The 21,966-nt window shown below is 41.1% G+C and overlaps 1 protein-coding gene across 1 annotated transcript in view; it reads left to right on the top strand.

Moving 5' to 3' along the window:
- Positions 1-21,966, top strand: part of mycbp2 (MYC binding protein 2) — a 331,873-nt gene that overhangs the window by 204,608 nt on the left and 105,299 nt on the right. The window contains 10 exon segments of the mRNA XM_020054739.3: positions 2,221-2,270; positions 2,479-2,651; positions 4,109-4,253; positions 10,360-10,566; positions 10,823-10,878; positions 10,983-11,098; positions 11,324-11,421; positions 15,837-15,953; positions 17,442-17,511; positions 17,514-17,581. Of these exon segments, the coding sequence (XP_019910298.2) occupies positions 2,221-2,270; positions 2,479-2,651; positions 4,109-4,253; positions 10,360-10,566; positions 10,823-10,878; positions 10,983-11,098; positions 11,324-11,421; positions 15,837-15,953; positions 17,442-17,511; positions 17,514-17,581 (1,100 nt within the window).

Raw genomic sequence — 21,966 nt, 5'->3', positions numbered from 1 at the left:
TTTTAGCCAAAGTCTTTAACAAGATTCATTTTAGAAAACATTTCTTGTCAGGCAGTGTCATGATTCAAGAACTACCTGTCAGATTAAACTGTGTCCAGTTTGGTGGCTCGATCTTTGATACCTTAATTATCCAAAAGGGGTTTGCCCTGCTTTTTACCATCGGTTTTATTCCTGAATACCACTTTTATGCTGATAATACAGCTTTTAATTGTTGTGCTTCAACATTGATTAAGGTTCTTGAAGACTTGTTACAAACCTGATTCCAAAAAAGTGTGAGTAAAAAAGGAATGGAATAATTTACACATCTCAAACTTATATTTAATTCACAATAGAATATAGATAACGTATCGAATGTTGAAAGTGAGACATTTTGTAATGTCATGCCAAATATTGGCTCATTTTGGATTTCATGAGAGCTACACATTCCAAAAAAGTTATGACAGGTAGCAATAAGAGGCCAGAAAAGTTAAATGTACAGAAAAGGAACAGCTGGAGGACCAATTTGCAACTTATGTCAATTGGCAACATGATTGGGTATAAAAACAGCCTCTCAGAGTGGCAGTGTCTCTCAGAAGTCAAGATGGGCAGAGGATCACCAATTCCCCCAATGCTGCGGCGAAACATAGTGGAGCAATATCAGAAAGGAGTTTCTCAGAGAAAAATTGCAAAGAGTTTGAAGTTATCATCATCTACAGTGCATAATATCATCCAAAGATTCAGAGAATCTGGAACAATCTCTGTGCGTAAGGGTCAAGGCCAGAAAACCATACTGGATGCCTGTGATCTTCGGGCCCTCAGACGGCACTGCATCACATACAGGAATGATACTGTAATGGAAATCACAACATGGGCTCAGGAATACTTCCAGAAAACATTGTTGGTGAACACAATCCACCATGCCATTCGCCTTTGCCGGCTAAAACTCTATAGGTCAAAAAAGACTTGGGAACGGCTCATGGTCTGAGGCATACCACATTATCTGTAAAACACATTTAGAGTTAGTTGGCTTCCAGTGGCACTGGGTCACTAGTGTTTGTTGATGATGTGACTGAAGACAGGAGCAGCCGGATAAATTCCGAAGCGTATAGGAAAATATATTGTCTGGGTGGCACTTCACTTTACATAATGCAAAAGCATCCCAGGAGTTTTTTAAGGCAAAGAAGTGGAATATTCTGCAATGGCCGAGCCAATCACCTGATCTCAACCTGATCGAGCATGCATTTCACTTGCTGAAGACAAACCTTAAGGCAGAAAGACCCATGAACAAACAACTGAAGACAGCTGCAATAAAGGCCTGGCAAACCATCACAAAGGAGGAAACCCATACGTTCCAGACTTCAAGCAGTCATTGCCTGCAAAGGATTTTTATTAGAAATGAACATTTTATTCATGATTATCTTAATTTGTCCGATTACATTTGAGCCCCTGAAAATGGTTGCAGTTCCTAAACATTTCATACAATATTTTTTGTTCAACCCCCTCAATTAAATCTGAAAGTCTGGACTTCAGTTGTATCTTAGTTGTTTCATTTTAAATCCATTGGGGTGGCGTACAGATCCAAAATTATGAAAATTGTGTCAGTGTCCAAATATGTCTGCACCTAACTGTATATGAGAGTGGGTTGGTCGTCTGTGTCTCTTCGATGGCTAATTCAATGGTTTGTTTTTATTCATAAGGCCGAATTGGGACAGCTCTCATCTGTGTACTAACATTGTTCAGCAGTAAAATGACTATTGCATGACTGTTTAATGCAAACTGCCAAAGGCACATACTGAGTACACCTTGGAACTGTACTCAGCTTGATACAATCTACAAAGGGATTTCAAATTATGTTGTTATTGTCTATTTATCCCTTTTGATCCCAATAGAATTATTGCTGCTGTAGATTACTGAGTATTTTCCAAATAATATTTTCTCAAACATTTCAAATCAACGGACAGCACAAAACAGAAAATTTGCTGTCTAATAAGCTATGGCAAGCACCTAGTGCAGTTTCCATCTAAATGTAATCAAAAGAAATGCAAGAAAAAAACACAGAAAAAAAACTGAATCACACATTGACAAAACCAATTATTAATACATTTTTGTATATTTATATTTCATCATTAACATGCCAATAAGGTTGCAAATGTATGTGCATGATGATGTGTGCATGTATGATTATATATAATTTGCACCAAATGGCATGTCATATTTTATACTTTATACTTTTTTTCCCAGGGAATGAACTTGAAGAAGACCTTGAGATTCTCGAAGAGGCCTCTCTCCAGGTGTTCGATACTATGAAATCATTAAAAAAAGAAAAATGTGTTATATAATTTCTAAAGCTGTCATGAAATTATCTTTAAAATGACATCCAGGACTTACAACCTTAATATCAGAAGTAACCATGGACACATTTCTGACATCAAGCCTTTGTCAACATGTAACCTTTGGATATTGCCGAATTTGTATACATTTTGTGACCCTGTGCCCCAGGTGTGTAAGGCCCACTCTGGTATCCTGAGCAAGGGGCTCGCCTTGTCCCACTCTCCTACCATCCTGGAGGCTCTGGAGGGTAACCTGCCCCTGCATCTACAGACCAACGAGCACTCCTTCTTGGAGGACTTTATCACCTGTGTACAGAACTCCAGTGGAGGGCGACTGGCCAGGTGATTGGAAGAGAAAACACATTCCAATGTACACATTGTTGTTTTAAAACAAGACATTGGTAAACGTTTTCCTCCTCTTTTTTACCCATAGTACTAGTCTAACTATTGTAATTCCCCATTTATAACCCTCACTGTGTATAAACGGCACCATTTATTTTATAGCTTTTTGTATACAAACCCAAGTATTAAACGTAACCATATTTAAACCGCATATATATGGGTGTGGTTAATTGGCCTTTTGTGAAACCCCTCCTCCAAAACAGTCCAATCCTACCTACATAAAAACGTTCTGTCAAGCTTTCGTCGTTAATGTTCGTAATGGTGACGCGGTGTGCCTTCACTATGGCACCTGCTGCAAATCCGACAACAGGTACCCGAAAAGTTTATGGGTGGGAGTCAGTTACAGTGACTTCTTTTGGGTTGTGAAATGCTTTAGTCAACGTTTATATGTAATTATTGATTAGACAACACCGTTATCTAACACTGACATTATAGTTTTTGCTAACATGACCATTCATATGTCGTACTTGCTACTGCTACGTTAGATAGATAGCTAGCTACCTCTAAAATTTGTTTGCTATGTTGGGGCACTCGAAGGCTTAACTTTAACAGGTGAATTTCTGCAGGTGAGTTCAATAATAGCTATATAAACAGAACTTACCCGGCAGTGCAAGAGCATGACTGGTCCACAAAGTTGTGCTAGTCACATTTGACTTCATGACGTTTCTTATTCTTTGATGGAGATTGGTATGCTTGTTTAAAATATTATGTCTCCTTCCTTGTTTATCTGAATATTATGAACATATGCCTTGATCTGGAGGATATCGCGAAGGTATTACTCCAAAAAGAATCACTTACACTGGCTGGTAATATGCTACTTCTCCCCTCCATGCTTCGCTGTTTACAGTAGTTGCTGCTTACTAAGAAGCGCAGCTTGACAGACGTAGCAGTAACAGTAGCTAAGATCAGGCTTTTGCGAATGGTCAATTATGACTCATGCAAACAAGGTACATTAATAATAAACAGTAATTAATGTTTTTGAAAACCCTTTAATGAAAACCCTGTATACGTTTCTGAGACCTCTATGTCATCAAGCAATTATCTGTGAAAATGTTTCGCCGATAGAAACGGTTTTAAAAATTTAAACTTGTGTATTAGCCGCACCCATGTATTAACCATGTATAAATGTTTTCAGAATCCGTGTATAAGCCACAGTTTGTAAATGGGAAATTATGGTACTGATATCAGTCAGTTTAAAAGGGGTATGTATTTAGATCTTCCTGAATTGTACGGAGTTGCACGATGTCATGGGGGACATAAAAGCTCATGGCCCAGTAAGCTTGGATAAACAGTATGATGAAGCTTCGCTGTATTATAAATAATTTTGCCTATAGGTCAGATTCTTGATAAGTAGATAAATAAACAAATGGTCCCAACCCCCTCTTTCCCCATTTAAGGTGGCTGCAGCCAGACTCTTACGCGGACCCACAGAAGACTTCTCTGATACTGAATAAGGACGACATCCGCTGTGGCTGGCCTACCACAGTGGCTGTCCAGACCAAAGACCAGTACGGAGATGTGGTGCATGTGCCCCACATGAAGGTCAGGGTTTAAAAAAACATTTGGGGATAATAATCATGCATCATCACATGCTTGTTTGTAATGAAAGGATATGATGGCTGTTTTCAATCAATTGATATAGACTAGGCTTTAATATTTTCATGAGAATGTGCCAATTGTGCGTCTTGATAAAATTGCTAGATATTACCGGTCTTCCCAGTATTCTGGTCCAAACAGGGAGTGCTATTTAAAAGCATAATATAATTGAAAATGAATGTGACTTGATAATCTTACTGTAAATTAAATGGACCTAAAAATGCAGCTTTGTCCTCTTCTCTTTTAAGGTTGTGGCTGCCCATACTTAAAAGAGAAGAGGACAATACAGTATACACGCTTTTGAGAGATGGAATTTTGTGATGGTCCACTATTAACACATCTAGTAGAGATTAAAATCTAAATATTTAAAACCATAAATAGCATTGATTTTTATCATTTGCACCCAGATCTAAACCCACCGGTGTGTCATTATGAGTATACAATTCTGTAATTCAAATTTCTTTGCAGTTAAATAAGGTGTTTTTTTGTTCATTTTTGCCGGACCGCGTAAGCAGAGCCGGCCAAGAACAGCAAATGTCTCTTACTGAGTGAGTGACTGACTGACTACCCATGGCGTAGTGGTGACGCGCACTGCCACGTTGGCAATCAGCATCCGATCCTCGCCATGGGCAAAACAAATTAGGCATTAAGACAACAATTTTGCTGTCTACAAGCTTAAGTAGCCATGTTATAGTAAGCCTAAAATAAAACTGTTTATGGTTATATTGCGATGGATGAACTGCACCGGCAAGGGGCATATAGCCCTTGATTTACATAGCGTAGTTCACATAGCGTAATGGTTGGCTATTCAACGGTCATAGTTTTCTAAAGAAACAATCCATCCATGGAGTGATTGGAGTCATTGATCTCATTATAGGTACTGTACAGCCAGACCAAAACATCACTTGCTACAAGCTCCAATAGCTACATTATAGTGCTAAAGTACATCTTTATGGTTATATTGCGATGGACAAACTGCGCCGGTAACATACACATTCCCCTCAATTGAGATTTACAAAGCATAGTTCACATAGTGTAGTGGAATCACATGGAGTGATTGGAGTCATTGTTTTAATTACTGTATAGCAAGCCATCTACAGTAATCTCTTTCTAATTTAACCCGAATGTAGTGTAGCAACCCTGTTATACTTGTTGTTGGTTTGGATGTTAGCTAATGTAGGGAACTAGTTGTGAGAAACGTGGAGTTTTAACTAATTTGTTTAACAATGCAGAAGTATACAAACATCACATCTGTGGTTAAAGACACGGTCTGTCACGTTAGGGGACCCTGGTTTGAATGCAGTGAGGGCAACAACATTCATCCGTTCTAATCGCAGGCCGGCCGAACTAGGCTTGGCTGGTTCTTTTTCTTGTTTGGGAGCGTTCAGTAAAGTTTAACATTTGTTAGTCTAAAAATGTATGATATTTTTATTCAATTATCTTCCTTCACCTTGTTAAAGGTTTATTAATCTTACAGCAAGTAAATGAAATGTGAACCTTCTGGTTAAACAAACCTGAACTATCAGGCTTAATAAAACATTAAATTCCAAGAACATCCTTCTGCACTTACCTTGCTTTGTTGGGAGTGTAGGTCAGCTGAATGACATAGAAATTCCAAAATGGTTGTACTTTGAATGTTCTGCTTGCATGTTTTGCATTTTACTTTTGTGGCATTTATTTTCATAAAGCTTTGACACACTAATTAAATTTTTGGTATTTATAAAACAAGTTAAGTTTACCATTCATTCAGAAGTTGGATCCAATTTCATTACCGTGTTTGTGCTTTTCAACTTTTAGATACAATCACTTTATTAGGCCCCTTTCTCGTAAACTGCAAATAGCCAAACAGCAAATCATGAAATTCTCGAAAAGGAAGGTTTTGAGTGAGGAACAGAAGTGTTAAAATTAAGAGACCACTGCAAATTTTGTTTTCATTTCATCTGACCTGCGATCCGCCCTGAGTACCTCAATGTCTTGGACACTCGGGTAAAGAGAGGGGCGGAGCTGTCAACTGATCACCACCTGGTGGTGAGTTGGATCCAATGGCGGGGGAGGAAGCTGGACAGACTCGCCAGACCCAAGCGTACTGTAAGGGTCTGCTGGGAACGTCTGGCCAAGTCTCCTGTCAGAGAGATCTTTAACTCCCACCTCCGGCAGAGCTTCGACTGGATCCCGAGGGAGGCTGGAGATATTGAGTCCGAGTGGACCATGTTCTCCACTTCCATTGTCGAAGCGGCCATTCGGGGCTGTGGCCGTAAGGTCTCCGGTGCCTGTCAAGGCGGCAATCCCCGAACCCGGTGGTGGACACCGGAAGTAAGGGATGCCGTCAAGCTGAAGAAGGAGTCCTATCAGTCCTGGTTGGCTTGTGGGACTCCTGAGGCAGCTGACGGATGCCGGCAGGCCAAGCGGACTGCAGCCCGGGTGGTTGTGGAGGCAAAAACTCGGGCCTGGGAGGAGTTCGGTGAGGCCATGGAGAAGGACTATCGGCTGGCCTCAAAAGAGATTCTGGCAAACCGTCCGGCGCCTCAGGAGAGGGAAAGAGTGCCCTACCAACGCTGTTTACAGTGGAGGTAGGCAGCTGTTGACCTCAACTGGGGATGTCGTCGGGCAGTGGAAGGAGTACTTCAAGGATCTCCTAAATCCCGCCGTCACGTCTTCCATTGAGGTGGACTCGTCCATCACCCGGGATGAAGTCACTGAGGTAGTCAAGAAACTCCTCGGTGGCAAGGCACTGGGGGTGGATGAGATCCGCCCTGAGTACCTCAAGTCTCTGGATGTTGTGGGGCTGTCTTGGTTGACACGCCTGTGCAGCATCGCATGGCGGTCGGGGACAGTGCCTCTGGGATGGCAGACCGGGGTGGTGGTCCCTCTTTTTAAGAAGGGGGGCCGGAGGGTGTGTTCCAACTACAGGGGGATCACACTTCTTAGCCTCCCCGTTAAAGTCTATGCCAGGGTACTGGAGAGGAGAATACAGCCGATAGTAGAACCTCGGATTCAGGAGGAACAGTGTGGTTTTCGTCCGGGCCATGGAACACTGGACCAGCTCTATACCCTCTACGGGGTGATGGAGGGTTCATGGGAGTTTGCCCAACCAATCCACATGTTTTGTGGATTTGGAGAAGGCATTCGACTGTGTCCTTAGCGGCATCCTGTGGAGAGTGTTTCGGGAATATGGGGTCCAGGGTTCTTTGCTATGGGCTGTCAGGTCCCTGTACGACCGAAGCAGGAGCTTGGTTGGCATTGCCGGCAGTAAGTCAGACTTGTTCCCGGTGCATGTTGGACTCCGGCAGGGCTGCCCTTTGTCGCCGGTTAATGGACAGAATTTCTAGGTGCAGCCAGCGGCCAGAGGGTGTCAGGTTTGGGGACCACACGATTTCGTCTCTGCTCTTTGCGGATGATGTTGTCGTGTTGGCCCCTTCAAACCAGGACCTTCAACATGCACTGGTACGGTTTGCAGCCGAGTGTGAAGCAGTCAGGATGAAAATCAGTACCTCCAAATCCGAGGCCATGGTCCTCAATCGGAAAAGGGTGGCTTGCCCACTTCAGGTTGGTGGAGAGTGCCTGCCTCAAGTGGAGGAGTTTAAGTATCTAGGGGTCTTGTTCACGAGTGAGGGAAGGATGGAACGGGAGATTGACAGACGGATCGGTGTAGCTTCTGCAGTAATGCGGTCAATGTATCGGTCTGTCGTGGTGAAGAAAGAGCTGAGACGCAAGGCGAAGCTCTCGATTTACCGGTCAATCTACGATCCTACTCTAACCTATGGTCATGAGCTTTGGGTCATGACCGAAAGGACAAGATCCCGGATACAGGCGGCCGAAATGTGCTTTCTCCGCAGGGTGGCTGGGCGATCCCTTAGGGTGAGAAGCTCGGTCACCCGGGAGGAGCTCAGAGTAGAGCCGCTGCTCCTCCACATCGAGAGGGGTCAGCTGAGGTGGCTTGGACATCTGTTCCGGATGCCTCCTGAACGCCTTCCCGGGAAGGTGTTCCGGGCCCGTCCCACCGGGAGGAGACCCCGGGGAAGACCTAGGACACGCTTGAGGGACTATGTCTCCCGGCTGGCCTGGGAACGCCTCGGTGTCCGACCCGGAAGAGCTAGAGGAAGTGTCTAGGGAGAGGGAAGTCTGGGCATCTCTGCTTAGACTGCTGCCCCCGCGACCTGGTCCCGGATAAGCGGACGAAGAATTAATTAATGTATTTAGTTTGAGAAACAGACGCCTCACAGGTCCTCGACTGGCAGCTTCATTAAATAGTCCCTGCAAAACACCAGTCTCAACAGTGAAGAGGTGACTCTGGTATGCAGGCCTTCTAGGCAGGGTTGCAAAGAAAAAGACATATCAGACTGGCCAATTGAAAGAAAACATTTAGATTGGCAAAAGAACAGACACTGGACAGAGAAAAAAATAGAAAAAAGTGTTATGTTCAGACACTTCTAAGTTTGATGTGTTTGGGCCACAAAGAAGAAAATGTGTGAGATGCCGACCAAATGAAAAGATGCTGTTAGGGAGTGCTTGACACCATCTATGCTTGGTTGAGGCAATGGGATGGTCTGGGGTTGCTTTGGTGGTAGTAAATTGGAAGCTTTCTACAGGGTGAAAGGTTTCTTGAAGATGGAAGGCGATCACTCCATTTTGCAACGCCATGCCATACGTCGCATGATTGGAGCCAGTTTCCTCCTAGAAGAGGACAATGACCCAATGCACAACTATGGTGCTGTGCAATAACTATTTAGGGAAGAAGCAGTCAGCTGGTATTCTGTCTATAATGGAGTGGCCAGCACAGTCAACTGATCTCAAAGCAAAGTTTGAAGGACACAATTATTAATTCAATTAAAGATTATTTTTAACCTTGTCAATAACTATATTTCCTATTAATTAAGCTATATTTTCGAAACTCACTTAATGTATGTTGTCATTGAAAACAAGAACATTTCTAAGTGACCGCAAACTTGTGAACGTTAGTATGTGTAGTGCTGTAGAACTTAAGAAATGAATGCAACAGCATATCTCTTTTTACATTTCTCCTGACACACTGCCTCTTCGACCAGATGAAAATCTGGTAATTTGATTGTGAAAGATGCAGGAGATGCAAAACTTCAAGTATAAGAAGATTCTTCAAAACACCAGTCCAGGGTATTGGCATTGAATGTCCCTTGGAACACAGTAAAGAACATGATTAAGATATGGAGAGAATATGGCACAACTGTGAATCTGTCTACAAAAGGCCATCCTCAAAAACTGTTGGGAATCTGGGCGAGAAGAGCACCAGTCAAGGTGGCTACCAAGAGGTCTATGGCAACTCGAAAGGAGTTTAAAGCCTTCCATGGCTGAGCTGCTTCACATAAGTTCTTTTTGCGGGAGAGGCATAAAGAAAACTCACATTAATTCTCATCTTTAGTTTGTGGAAGAATCTCAGGCCATGTCGAAGAAGAATCTATGGTCTGATGACACTTCAATAGAGATTTTATTTAGTGCAGTGTTTGGCGCACCCTAACAATGCACATCCTCCTGAGAACACCATCCCTGCCCAGAAGCACGGTGGTGGCAGCATCATTGTGGGTGACTATTCATGCAGTGTAAATTCAACAACCTTAAGCATTCAACAACCTTAAGTCGAGACAACGTTGAAGAGCCTTCTGGACAAGTCTGTGCATTTCCTTCAGTGGCCCCATCATTGCCTAGACTTCAGTCCAATTAAAATTGTATTGAAAGAATTGGAAATTGCTATTCACCATCCAACTTGACTAAGCTTGAGCAATTTTAAAAAGGCAAATGGGGAATGCTTGCATCAAGATGTTCATTGCTGGAATAGACTTATCCAAATGAACTCAAAGCTGTATAGACTCAAAGCCTAGGTTGAATATTTATGCAGTCAGTTTGTTGCTCTCTTGTATGTGTAATTACAATTTTCACTTTGACAACTTTGTGTTGATGAGTGTTGTACTACAAAAAAACATGGATAAGTTGAAAAAGGTGTTGAATACTTTTTAGAGCCACTATTTAAGAATATCAACAAATGTTTGTGAACGGAATGCATCGCTTGTCTCTACTCCAGGTGGAGGTAAAGGCAGTGCCTGTCTCCCAGAAGAAGTCCATGCAACAGGAGTGCATGAGGAAGCTGCAACGCCTCCCAGGCAGTGCCAACACCTCTTCAGGCACTGCTGACCTGACATTTGGAGGCCTGCCCATGCCCAAGTTGGAGGCCACTTACGAGCCCATGATTGTCAAGGAGGCACGCTATATTGCCATCACAATGATGAAGGTTAGGCAGCTATAATCCTTGGACTACAGAGTTTAAACAGATTCTGTATTATGTTATATCTCTCCATGCATAATTTAGTTTTAATACTTGGCCTGTATTTTATACCAAGATAGAGATGGGTTTAAACCATTGGCAGAACCTAGACCACGCTGTTGCTCACCGAGTCTGTTATGACAAAGTATATAATATAATATATTTTTTTATGTTAGAACCTGTCTTATGTTTTTGATCCAATACTTATCCTTTCATTGTCTAGGCCTATGAGAATTACTCATTTGAGGAGCTTCGATTTGCTTCGCCCACTCCAAAGAGGTAAGAGATGTAACAAACTTTTTGAACATTAAGTAATAACATTTTAAGTGAAGCTTCATTGTTTATTTCAAGTTGAAAATGTTCATCCGTGGGTAACCCTCCAGGCCCAGTGAGAACATGTTAATCCGGGCCAACACAGATGGGACATACAGTGCAAACTGGACCCCAGGGGCTGTTGGCCTCTACACCATTCACGTCACCATCGATGGCATCGAGATTGGTAACACGGACCAGGGTTGGGGTCACTTATATTTCTTTCATTCATTTAATTGTGAAAGTGAACAGAAATGACATTGCGAAGACCTTGTCAACAAAACCTTTGCCAATGTGTTAGAGTTTCTGTTCCTTTACAGTTTGACACAAGCCCTCACATTAGTAAAACATAAAACATTTGTATTATGTTTAGTCTACCTGCTAGCTAAATGTTTGTGTTTCACCCCATTAGATGCTGGTCTGGAGGTGGAGGTGAAAGACCCTCCTAAAGGCATGATCCCACCAGGCACACAGATGGTTAAACCCAAGGCTGAGCCCCAACCTAGCAAGGTGAGATGGACTCACCTGAGGTCATACAGTCTAAAACACAGCCACACTTGAGAATACATTCATCCTGTTAACATTCAACAACAAAATTATGTAATCCAACCAACACAGCCCCTACTGAATGGATGTTTACTGTTTCATTTACTGGTCTTCTGTTGTGTTCAGTGTCTAGGTGTATTCCGCAGGAATATCTATTTCACGTCTTGTTCACTCCTACTTTAACTGGGACTTGTCTATGTGAATATTTTTCATACAACACAGGGGAGTGTTTTATGTTTAATGCTATGATTATTTATTACGGTCACAAACCAAGTTCTGTGTCACTGTTTTGTATTTATCAAATTGACAATGGGAAAACAAGCAACAGACTGCACATTTCCATTCAGCTGTTTATCTGCTTTCTGGTTGATCATATCCAATGCAATCGAAAAACTGTGTAGTTGGTAGCTTTTTCCTATTCAATTTTATTTACAGTGCCTTCAATTCCTTCACAATTGTGCTGTGTTATAGACTTAATTTACAAAAATGTTTGCCATGAATGTACACAGTACCCCATAATTACAAATTGAAAACACATTTTTGGAGATATTTGTGAATTTATTGAAAGTTTTAAATGTAAATATCTCATACATAACTATTCAAACAATTTATTCAGTATTTCCTAGAAGAGACTTTGGCAGCGATTATAGCTTCCAATCTTAGTAGGTATGCCTCCAATATCTTTGCAGACAAGGATTTGTGCAATTTGTGTCATTCGTCCTTGTAGGTTCTCTCTAGCTCTGTCATATGTGATGGGGAGCATCTGTGAACTACAATCTTCAGGTCTCTCCAGTTCAGTTAGGTTCAAGTCGATGCTTTGGCTGGGTCACTCTATGACATTCTCAGACTTGTCTTGAAACCACTACGGCATGTAGAGCTTGGCATTTAGGCCTAATATTTCAAATTCTGGTCTCATCAAACCAGATCATTCTTTTCCTCTTGCTCTCAGTCCTCAGACGGCATGTCGTTCTCAGGCATGGCTTCTGTCTTAACACATTCTGTAGATAATTTGTTGGATGCACTAACTGGGATTGATGTTAGGAAGTCCACAGGACGAGATTCTCATCCATCCCTTTTTTATCCAGCTTGCTGCCCTTTTTCATTGCAGTATCACTGACACATGTTCTTAAATTGACCATTAATATCAGGTATCATACCTATTTTGAATGAATAAATAAATAATCTTGGAGTCCCTGCTAAATAAGCAGCTACAACCTTTTATTTTTTCTTACAATATTTTTTATTTTAAATATGCACCAGTCAGGGTTCAGGCCTGATCATAGCACTGTATCTGCTGCTTCTTTGGTTTTAAATGATTTGATAAGTTGTCTAGATAACAGGAAATACTGTGCAGCACTTTTTATTGGTCTATCAAAAGCCTTTGACACCAATGATCACTTGTTGCTCATTCTGAAATTGTCAGAAATGGGCTTTGTTCAGGCTACTTGTAGCTGGTTTGAACATTACTTCTATGACAGATCTCTGTGTATACTCACAGAAGGAGTGAAATCAGATTTTTTTTACATATGAAAAGGGGTCCCTCAAAGATCAATTCTTGGCCTCATTTTATTATCCTTTCACATAAATGATACTGGTCTATCAATTGAAGGTTGTATCCTGCATCTCTATGCAGATGTCACCATGTTATATGTTACACCTGCATATACAGTGTGGAGAACAAGTATTTGATACACTGCCGATTTTGCAGGTTTTCCCACTTACAAAGCATGTAGAAGTCTGTAATTTTTATCACCGGTGTACTCTTCAATTGTGAGTGACGGAATCTAAAACAAAAATCCATAAAATCACATTGTATGATTTTTTAGTAATTCATTTGCATTTTATTTAATGACATAAGTATTTGATACATCATTAATATTTGGTACAGAAACCTTTGTTTGCAATTACAGAGATAATGTTTCCTGTATTTTTTGACCAGGTTTGCACACACTGCGGCAGGGATTTTGACACCCTCCTCCATACAGACCTTCTCCAAATCCTTCAGGTTTCGGGGCTGTCGCTCCCTCCAAAGATTTTCTATTGGGTTCAGGTCTGGAGACTGGCTAGGCCACTCCAGGACCTTGAGATGCTTCTTACGGAACCACTCCTTAGTTACCCTGGCTGTGTGTTTCAGGTCGTTGTCATGCTGGAAGACCCAGCCACGACCCGACTGCCCATCTTCAATGCTCTTACTGCGGGAAGGAGGTTGTTGGCCAAGATCTCGCGATACAAGGCCCCATCCATCCTTCCCTCAATATGGTGCAGTCGTCCTGTCCCCTTTGCAGAAAAGCATCCCCAAAGAATGATGTTTCCACCTCCATGCTTCACGGTTGGGATGGTGTTCTTGGGGATGTACTCATCCTTCTTCTTGCACCAAACACAGCAAGTGGAGTTTAGACCAAAAAGCTCTATTTTTGTCTCATCAGACCACATAACCTTCTCCCATTCCTCCTCTGGATCATCCAGATGGTAATTTGCAAACTTCAGACGGCCCGGGACATTGAGCTGGGGGACCTTGCGTGCGCTGCAGGATTTTAATCCATGACGGCGTAGTGTTACTAATGGTTTTCTGTGAGACTGTGGTCCCAGCTCTCTTCAGGTCATTGACCAGGTCCTGCCGTGTAGTTCAGGGCTGATCCCTCGCCTTCCTCATGATCATTGATGCCCCTCGAGGTGAGATTGTGCATGGAACCCCAGACCGAGGGAGATTGACCGTCATCTTGAACTTCTTCCATTTTCTAATAATTGCACCAACAGTTGTTGCCTTCTCACCAAGCTGCTTGCCTATTGTCCTGTAGCCCATCCCAGCCTTGTGCAGGTCTACAATTTCATCCCTGATGACCTTACACAGCTCTCTGGTCTTGGCTATTGTGGAGAGGTTGGAGTCTGAGTGTGTGGACAGGTGTCTTTTATAGGTAACGAGTTCAAACAGGTGCAGTTAATAGAGGTAATTAGTGGAGAACAGGAGGGCTTAAAGAAAAACTAACAGGTCTGTGAGAGCCGGAATTCATACTGGTAGGTAGGTGATCAAATACTTATATCATGCAATAAAATGCAAATTAATTATAAAAAAATCATACAATGTGATTTTCCTGATTTTAGATTCCATTTCTCACAGTTGAAGTGCACCTATGATAAAAATGACAGACCTCTACATGCTTTGTAAGTAGGAAAACATTCAAAATCGGCAGTGTATCAAATACTTTTTCTCCCTACTGTATATCTCCACGAACTTAGGTAGAGAAGTAGAATAGCACTTCAAATTTGGAATAAATTCCAAGAAAATTTTACATTGAATGAATGGGTACCTCTAGGGCAATTCAAAAGGATGATATAGAAATATTTCCATGTCTTCTGAATTACATGTTTTTATTTTCCCATATTTTCTATTATTTAACAATTGTGTTGAACCGGGGTCATCAGCAATAGAAACCTTTGGTCTAAGCATGACATCCCGTGCTAAAATAAAGGTTAAATAAATAAAAAAATAAAGGCCTGATTGGAGTGCTGTAGTGGTGGTTTTGGTTTTCCTTCTGGCAGTTTCTCCCATCTCTACTGAGAAACTCTTGACCAAGAAACTCTTGACCCACCTCCCTGACTAATTTACTTAATTTGCAGGACAGTCAGCTCTAGGATGAGTATTGTAGACTCCAAACTTCTTCCATTTCTCAATGATGCCCATTGTGCTCCTGGGAACGTTCAGTACTATAGCAATGTTTTTATTACCCAAATCCATACCTCAACATAGTACTCAGAGGTCTACAGATAATTCCTTAGACTTCAAGGCTTGATTTATTGCTCTGACATGCACTGTGAAGTGTTGCACTTTATACAGGCAAGTTTGTGCCTTTCTAAAACATGTCTATTCCATTGAATTTGCCACAGGTGGAATCCAGTCAAGTTCTTGAGACATCACCCGGATGATTAAAGGACACAGGATGCATCTAAGCTCAATTTGGTGTTGGTGGGCAAAGGGTCTGAATATGAATTTAAAAATATATTTAAAATATATTTAATTCATTATAAATTAGGTCTAGAACACAACATATTCTGAAGAAAGTGGAAGGCATCTGAATACTTTCTGAAAGGCACTGTGGTTTTCATTGACTTTATTTATCCTGGGAAGTCACACTGAGATTGGCATCTCATTTTCATGTCCCATCAACTCTGGTTGGCACTGGATATGTCCAGCTGTTGGAGCAATTCTCTTCTTTCTTCCACTGTTTTACTCTGTGGGTGGGTGTTCGTCCTCTGACCAAGTCTGCTATGAGAATGTCTGCCTTCTAGGTATGTGTCCTCTTCCCCTCTGCAGCCACTCTCTCTGTCTACTTCCCCTCCTGCGGCTCACTCTCTTCCATTCTCCCCTCTGCTTCTCTCAGGTTCGCAAATTTGTGTCCAAGGACAGCGCAGGCCTCCGTGTGCGTAGTCACCCCTCCCTGCAGAGTGAACAGATAGGCATAGTGCAAGTCAATGGAACAATCACTTTCGTTGATGAGGTAAACCGCTAGAGACCAGGCGATTTGATCACGTGCTAGTATTAGACACTATTTCCTTTTCAACTTTTCTTTCTCACTTTTTTTCTCTTCTCTATTTATTTGTGATACTCTTACAGTATTGTTGAACACTGCATTGTAGAAAGCACATTCATTCTTTTTGTACTGGAAAGTTGATGTCTTCGAGACCGAGAGATGGGACACCTAATCATAACATGGAAGGACACACAACCACTACATTTCAAAAGCAATAAACGCCAACATTTATATACCACAGTTTTCAACTAGCAAAACATAAGCAAACACATTCTAGCAGAATGTACCTTTTTGTTTCTATTAACATGTTTTATTAGTGAATTTATGCTTTAAAATTTTTTCATTTCTATAGTCTTTCAATCAGTCGTTCAATTAATTCTATATTTATGGACCCCACCCAGTCCTTAATACAGTCACTATTCAGACTGGTAATGTGTTTCTCTTTACAGTTCCTTACATTTCACATGTGGGGCTGTTCTGTTTAGATTAGTTCTATATTTCTATAACTAATTGAATGAATCACTGGATTCTGTGTGTTCCAAGCAAAACATCATAAATCATATTTCCATTTATAAAACATGTATATTTAATAATTTCTACTAGTAAATTATTGTTTATGTCGTTTATATGTGGTATATGTAGGATAAACATCTACGTTCTGTACATTACCTTGGAAAAATGTGCTCCTTATTTTTAAGGTAATGAACAGAATGTTGGTGTTTATCCCTTACATAATAAGGACTGAATCTTGAGATCCAAGTGTTTTACCTTTAAGGTTGCAATATCCCACAAATGGTCCCAAAGGTTCTTCCAACCTTTTGGAAAGTTTCCTGGATTTTCCGACAATACCTCTTTTCCGCGCAAAAAGTCAGTGGAGGATCTTTGAGGCATTTAGTCTGAATGGACCAAAAGTCCGGATGTATTCTTCGCAATCTGCAGAGTAATTTTGTTTGACAGTTTTGGTTTAATAAAATAGTGCAGTTTGTCTACAACTAACTAATGATTATTATTTCTTCTGAGCTAATTTATTTGTTAACTTTCCCTTTCTGTTGCTTCATATACATGGAAGACACTTTGAGGCTGCAGTGAGAAAGACAAACATGAATCTTAAAGCAGAGACGGTCCAACCCAATTTTAGCAAAGCACAAAATTCTGCTCAGTGATGTTACTATCAGTTTAGTATGTGTATACACAAGATTCAAAATATATTACCAAACCTCGTCCATTTTATTTTATTACAAATTTTAAACCTGGGTTTTACATTTTCAACCTGGAGTTTAGTATTGATACTTTCTTTACCTTCTTTGTTGGATCCTGGTCTCTATCTCCCATCTGCAACCTCACCTAAGGTGTTCTTATGCCCGGGAGGACTCTGCATCCCCCCCTTCCGTTTCCGTAGTGACAGTAGGGGGGCATGGCTGTGCTCTCTGTCCTCTGTTGCTTGTTTTCCCTTAGATCCACAATGATGATGGTGTTTGGCTCAGGCTGAATGATGAGACAGTTAAGAAGTATGTGCCCAACATGAATGGTACACTGAAGCCTGGTGCTCTCTTTTAAACCAGCACATGGGTAGGAGCCTGCTTGTCCCAGCCGACGTAAGTATAGTGACAATCAACAATCAGTTAGTCAGTCTGTAGGGTACCACAGTAGTCCGCCCCCTATACTGATCATTAAGGGGAAACCTCATGGGATATGGAGTCCCACATTACCTGGGTAAAAAGTTCAAATCCCCCACTGATTGTAGTATTTCTGTGTACCTACTGGATGGTATCCATTTCCCAAATTTCTTGAATCATGAAGTGTTGAGAAAATCCTTTAAGGTGGGACATTTACCACTGGTTTACATGTACACTTATTTTCACTCTTTTTATTAATGTGTTAGTTACAGAGACAATGTGTAGAAAAATGTTGCTAAATCATGAGTTGCCACTAAATAAAATGCATTTTGAAAATAAATAAAATAAAATCAAACACTCCTATCCCACTACAACCCAACTCTTCTGTACACCAGAATCAAATGACTTTTAGAAGTCCTCTTGCTCTCAGTTTTAATCGATTATTTACTGAGAAAAATTTGACTTATTTGATCTGCTATGTGATCTCTCTTAGCAATCTTAATAAAATGTTATAATGTATTTTGAAGTGTTCTGATACATTTCAGACATATTTGGATATTGCATTTTCTTTAATGGAAAGTAATGATCAAGCAGAATGTGACATATATGTCACATTCTATATATATATATATATATATATATATATATATATATATATATACACAACACCACACACACACACACACACACACCACACACACACACACACACACCACACACACACACACACACACACACCACACTACACACACACACACCACACACACACACACACACACACACACACACACACACACACCACACACCACACACACACACACACACACACAGTGGGGAGAACAAGTATTTGATACACTGCCGATTTTGCATGTTTTCCCACTCACAGAGCATGTAATTTTTTCTGTAATTTTGATCATAGGTACTCTTCAACTGTGAGTGACGGAATCTAAAACAAAAATCCAGAAAATCACATTTTCAAGTAATTCATTTGCATTTTATTGTATGACATAAGTATTTGATACATCAGAAAAGCAGAACTTAATATTTGGTACATCAACCTTTGTTTGGAATTACAGAGATCATACGTTTCCTGTAGTTCTTGACCAGGTTTGCACACACTGCTGCAGGGATGTTGTCCCACTCCTCCATACAGACCTTCTCCAGATCCCAAAGAATGATGTTTCCACCTCCATGCTTCACGGTTGGGATGGTGTTCTTGGGGTTGTACTCATCCTTCTTCTTGCTCCAAACACGGCAAGTGGAGTTTAGACCAAAAAGCTCTATTTTTGTCTCATCAGACCACATGACCTTCTCCCATTCCTCCTCTGGATCATCCCGATGGTCATTGGCAAACTTCAGACGGGCCTGGACATGCGTTGGCTTGAGCAGGGGGATGTTGCATGCGCTGCAGGATTTTAATCCATAATGGCGTAGTGTGTTACTAATGGTTTTCATTGAGACTGTGGTCCCAGCTCTCTTCAGGTCATTGACCAGGTCCTGCCGTGTAGTTCTGGGCTGATCCCTCGCCTTCCTCATGATCATTGATGCACCACGAGGTGAGATTGTGCAAGGAACCCCAGACAGAGGGAGATTGACCGTCATCTTGAACTTCTTCCATTTTCTAATTAGTGCGCCAACAGGTGTTGCCTTCTCACCAAGCTGCTTGCCTAAAATGCAAATGAGTTATTTAAAAATCATACAATGTGATTTTCGGGATTTTTCAACTCTCACTGTTGAAGTGTACCTATGATAAAAATTACAGACCTCTACATGCTTTGTAAGTAGGGAAACCTGCAAAATCGGCAGTGTATCAAATACTTGTTCTCCCCACTGTGTGTATATATACACACACACACTTGTGCTCAAAAGTTTGCATACCCTTGGAGAATTGGTAATATATGTACCATTTGTAAAGAAAACAAGAGTGAGCAGGCAAAACACATCTTTTATTTCTTATGGGATTCACATTCAACTGTAGATCACTACAGAAAGGCAATCATAAAACAATACATGGCAACATAGATTTATTTTACTGACCCCGTTCAAAAGACTGCATACCCTTAGTTCTTAATACTGTGTATTGCCACCTTTAGCATCAATGACAGCCTGCAGTCTTTTGTAATAGTTGTCTATGAGGCCCCGAATTCTTGCAGGTGCCCATTCGTCTTGGCAAAATACTTCCAGGTCATGCAAAGTCTTTGGTCTTCTTGCATAACCGCACGTTTGAGATCTTCCCAGAGTGACTGTGATGACCACTCCAGAACCTTCACCTTTTTCTGCTGTAACCACTGTGTTTAGGGTCATTGTCGTGCTGGACTGTCCAAGAGCGGACATTCCAGAGGATTGCACATTGTCTGCCAGTATATACTGATAGCATGCTGCATTCATCTTGTTATACATTTTTACAAGATTCCCTGTGCCTTTAAAACATTAGTGAGCCACCACCATGCTTCACAGTGGGGATGGTATTTTGTTCACTCTAGACCTTGTTGACTCCTCTCCAAACATAGCGCTTAAGGTTGTGACCATAAAGCTCTATTTTGGTCTCGTCACTCCAAATTGCAGTGTGCCAGAGGCTGTGAGGCGTGTCAATGTGTTTTCGGGCGTATTGTAAACAGCCTTTTTTGTGGCATTGGTGCAGAGATGGCTTCTTTCTGGCAAGTCGACCATGCAGCTGATTTTTGTTCAAGTATCGGCGTATTGTGCTCATTGAAACAACCACACCGTCTTTTTCTTGATCAGCCAGTATTTCTTCAGAGGTTAACTGTGGGTTTTTCTTGTATCCCAAGCAATTCTTCTGGCAGTTTTGGCTGATATCTTTCTTGATCTACCTGACCTTTGCTTGGTATCAATAGATCCCTGAATTATCAACTTCTTAATAAGTGATTGAACAGTACTGACTGGCATTTGCAATGCTTTGGATATCTTTTTATATACTTTTACACCTTTATAAAGTTCCATTACCTTGTTACGCTGGTCTTTTGTAAGTTCTTTTCAGCTCCCCATGGCTCAGTATCTAGGCTGCTCAGTGCATCCCCATGAGAGATAACATAGTCATTGACTATTTGTACACGGACACTAATTGCAATTTGAAAAGCACAGGTGTGGGAAATTCACCTGTAATTGCCATTTTCACCTGTGTGTGTCTCCTTTTATGTCTGTAAGAAGGCCAAACATTCAAAGGTATGTAAACTTTTTATCAGGGTAATTTGGGTGATTTCTGTTATCATTATGATTTTAAAAAGGAGCCAAACAACTATGAGATAATACATGGCATCATGTGATCACTAAATAAAAGACAGTTCTTTTGCATGATCAGTCATTTATTTTTCAATCAATGCCAACATTTCACAATTCCTGCCAGGGTATGCAAACTTATGAGCACAACTGTATACACACACATACATACATACACAGACAGTTAGGTCCGGAAATATTTGGACAGTGACACAATTTTCATAATTTGGCTCTGTTTGCCATCACAATGGATTTGAAATGAAACAAACAATATTCTATTGAACTGCAGACTTTCAGCTTTAATTCAAGGGGTTGAACCAAAATATTGTTTGAAATGTTAAGGAATTAAAACCATTTTCATCCACAGTCCCCTTATTTCAGTGGCTTAAATGTAAAAGGATAAATTAACACAATAATCAATAAAAATATATTTTTTTTATACTTAGTCGAGAATCCATTGGACTGCTTGAAGTCTGGAGCACATGGACATCACCAAAGGCTGGGTTTCCTCCTTTGTGATGCTTTGCCAGGCCTACTGCAGCTGTCTTCAGTTGTTGTTTGTTCGTGGGTCTTTCTGCTTGTCTTCTGCAAGTGAAATGCATGCTCAATCGGTTTGAGATCAGGTGGTTGACTCACCCATTGAAGAATATTCAACTTCTTTGCCTTAAACAATTCCTAGTTTCACAGTATGTTTTGGGTCATTGTCCATTTGTAAAGTGAAGTGCCGTTTGCTGAATTTGGTTGAATCTGAGCAGAGAATATGCCCCCCTATACACTTCAGAATTCATCCAGCTGCTTCTGTCTTGTCACATAATCAAGAAACAGTAGTGACGCAGTGCCACTGGAAGCCATGCATGCCCATGCCATTACGCTGCCTCCATTGTGTTCTACAGATGATGTGGTATGCTTCGGATCATGAGCAAGTCCAAGCCTTCTCCATACTTTTTTCTTCCCATCATTCTGGTACATGTTAATTTCATCTGTCCAAGAATGCTGTTCCAGAACTGGGCTGGCTTTTTTGTTTTTTTGGCAAATTCTAATCTGGCCCTTCTATTCTTGAGGCTAAATGGTTAGCACCTTGTGTTGAACTCTGTGTATTTGCACTTGTGAAATCTTCTTTTCATGGT

Source organism: Esox lucius, chromosome 16, assembly GCF_011004845.1.
Source record: "Esox lucius isolate fEsoLuc1 chromosome 16, fEsoLuc1.pri, whole genome shotgun sequence".
In the NCBI taxonomy this organism is placed as follows: domain Eukaryota; kingdom Metazoa; phylum Chordata; class Actinopteri; order Esociformes; family Esocidae; genus Esox; species Esox lucius.
This window is presented reverse-complemented; position numbering and strand designations above follow the sequence as displayed.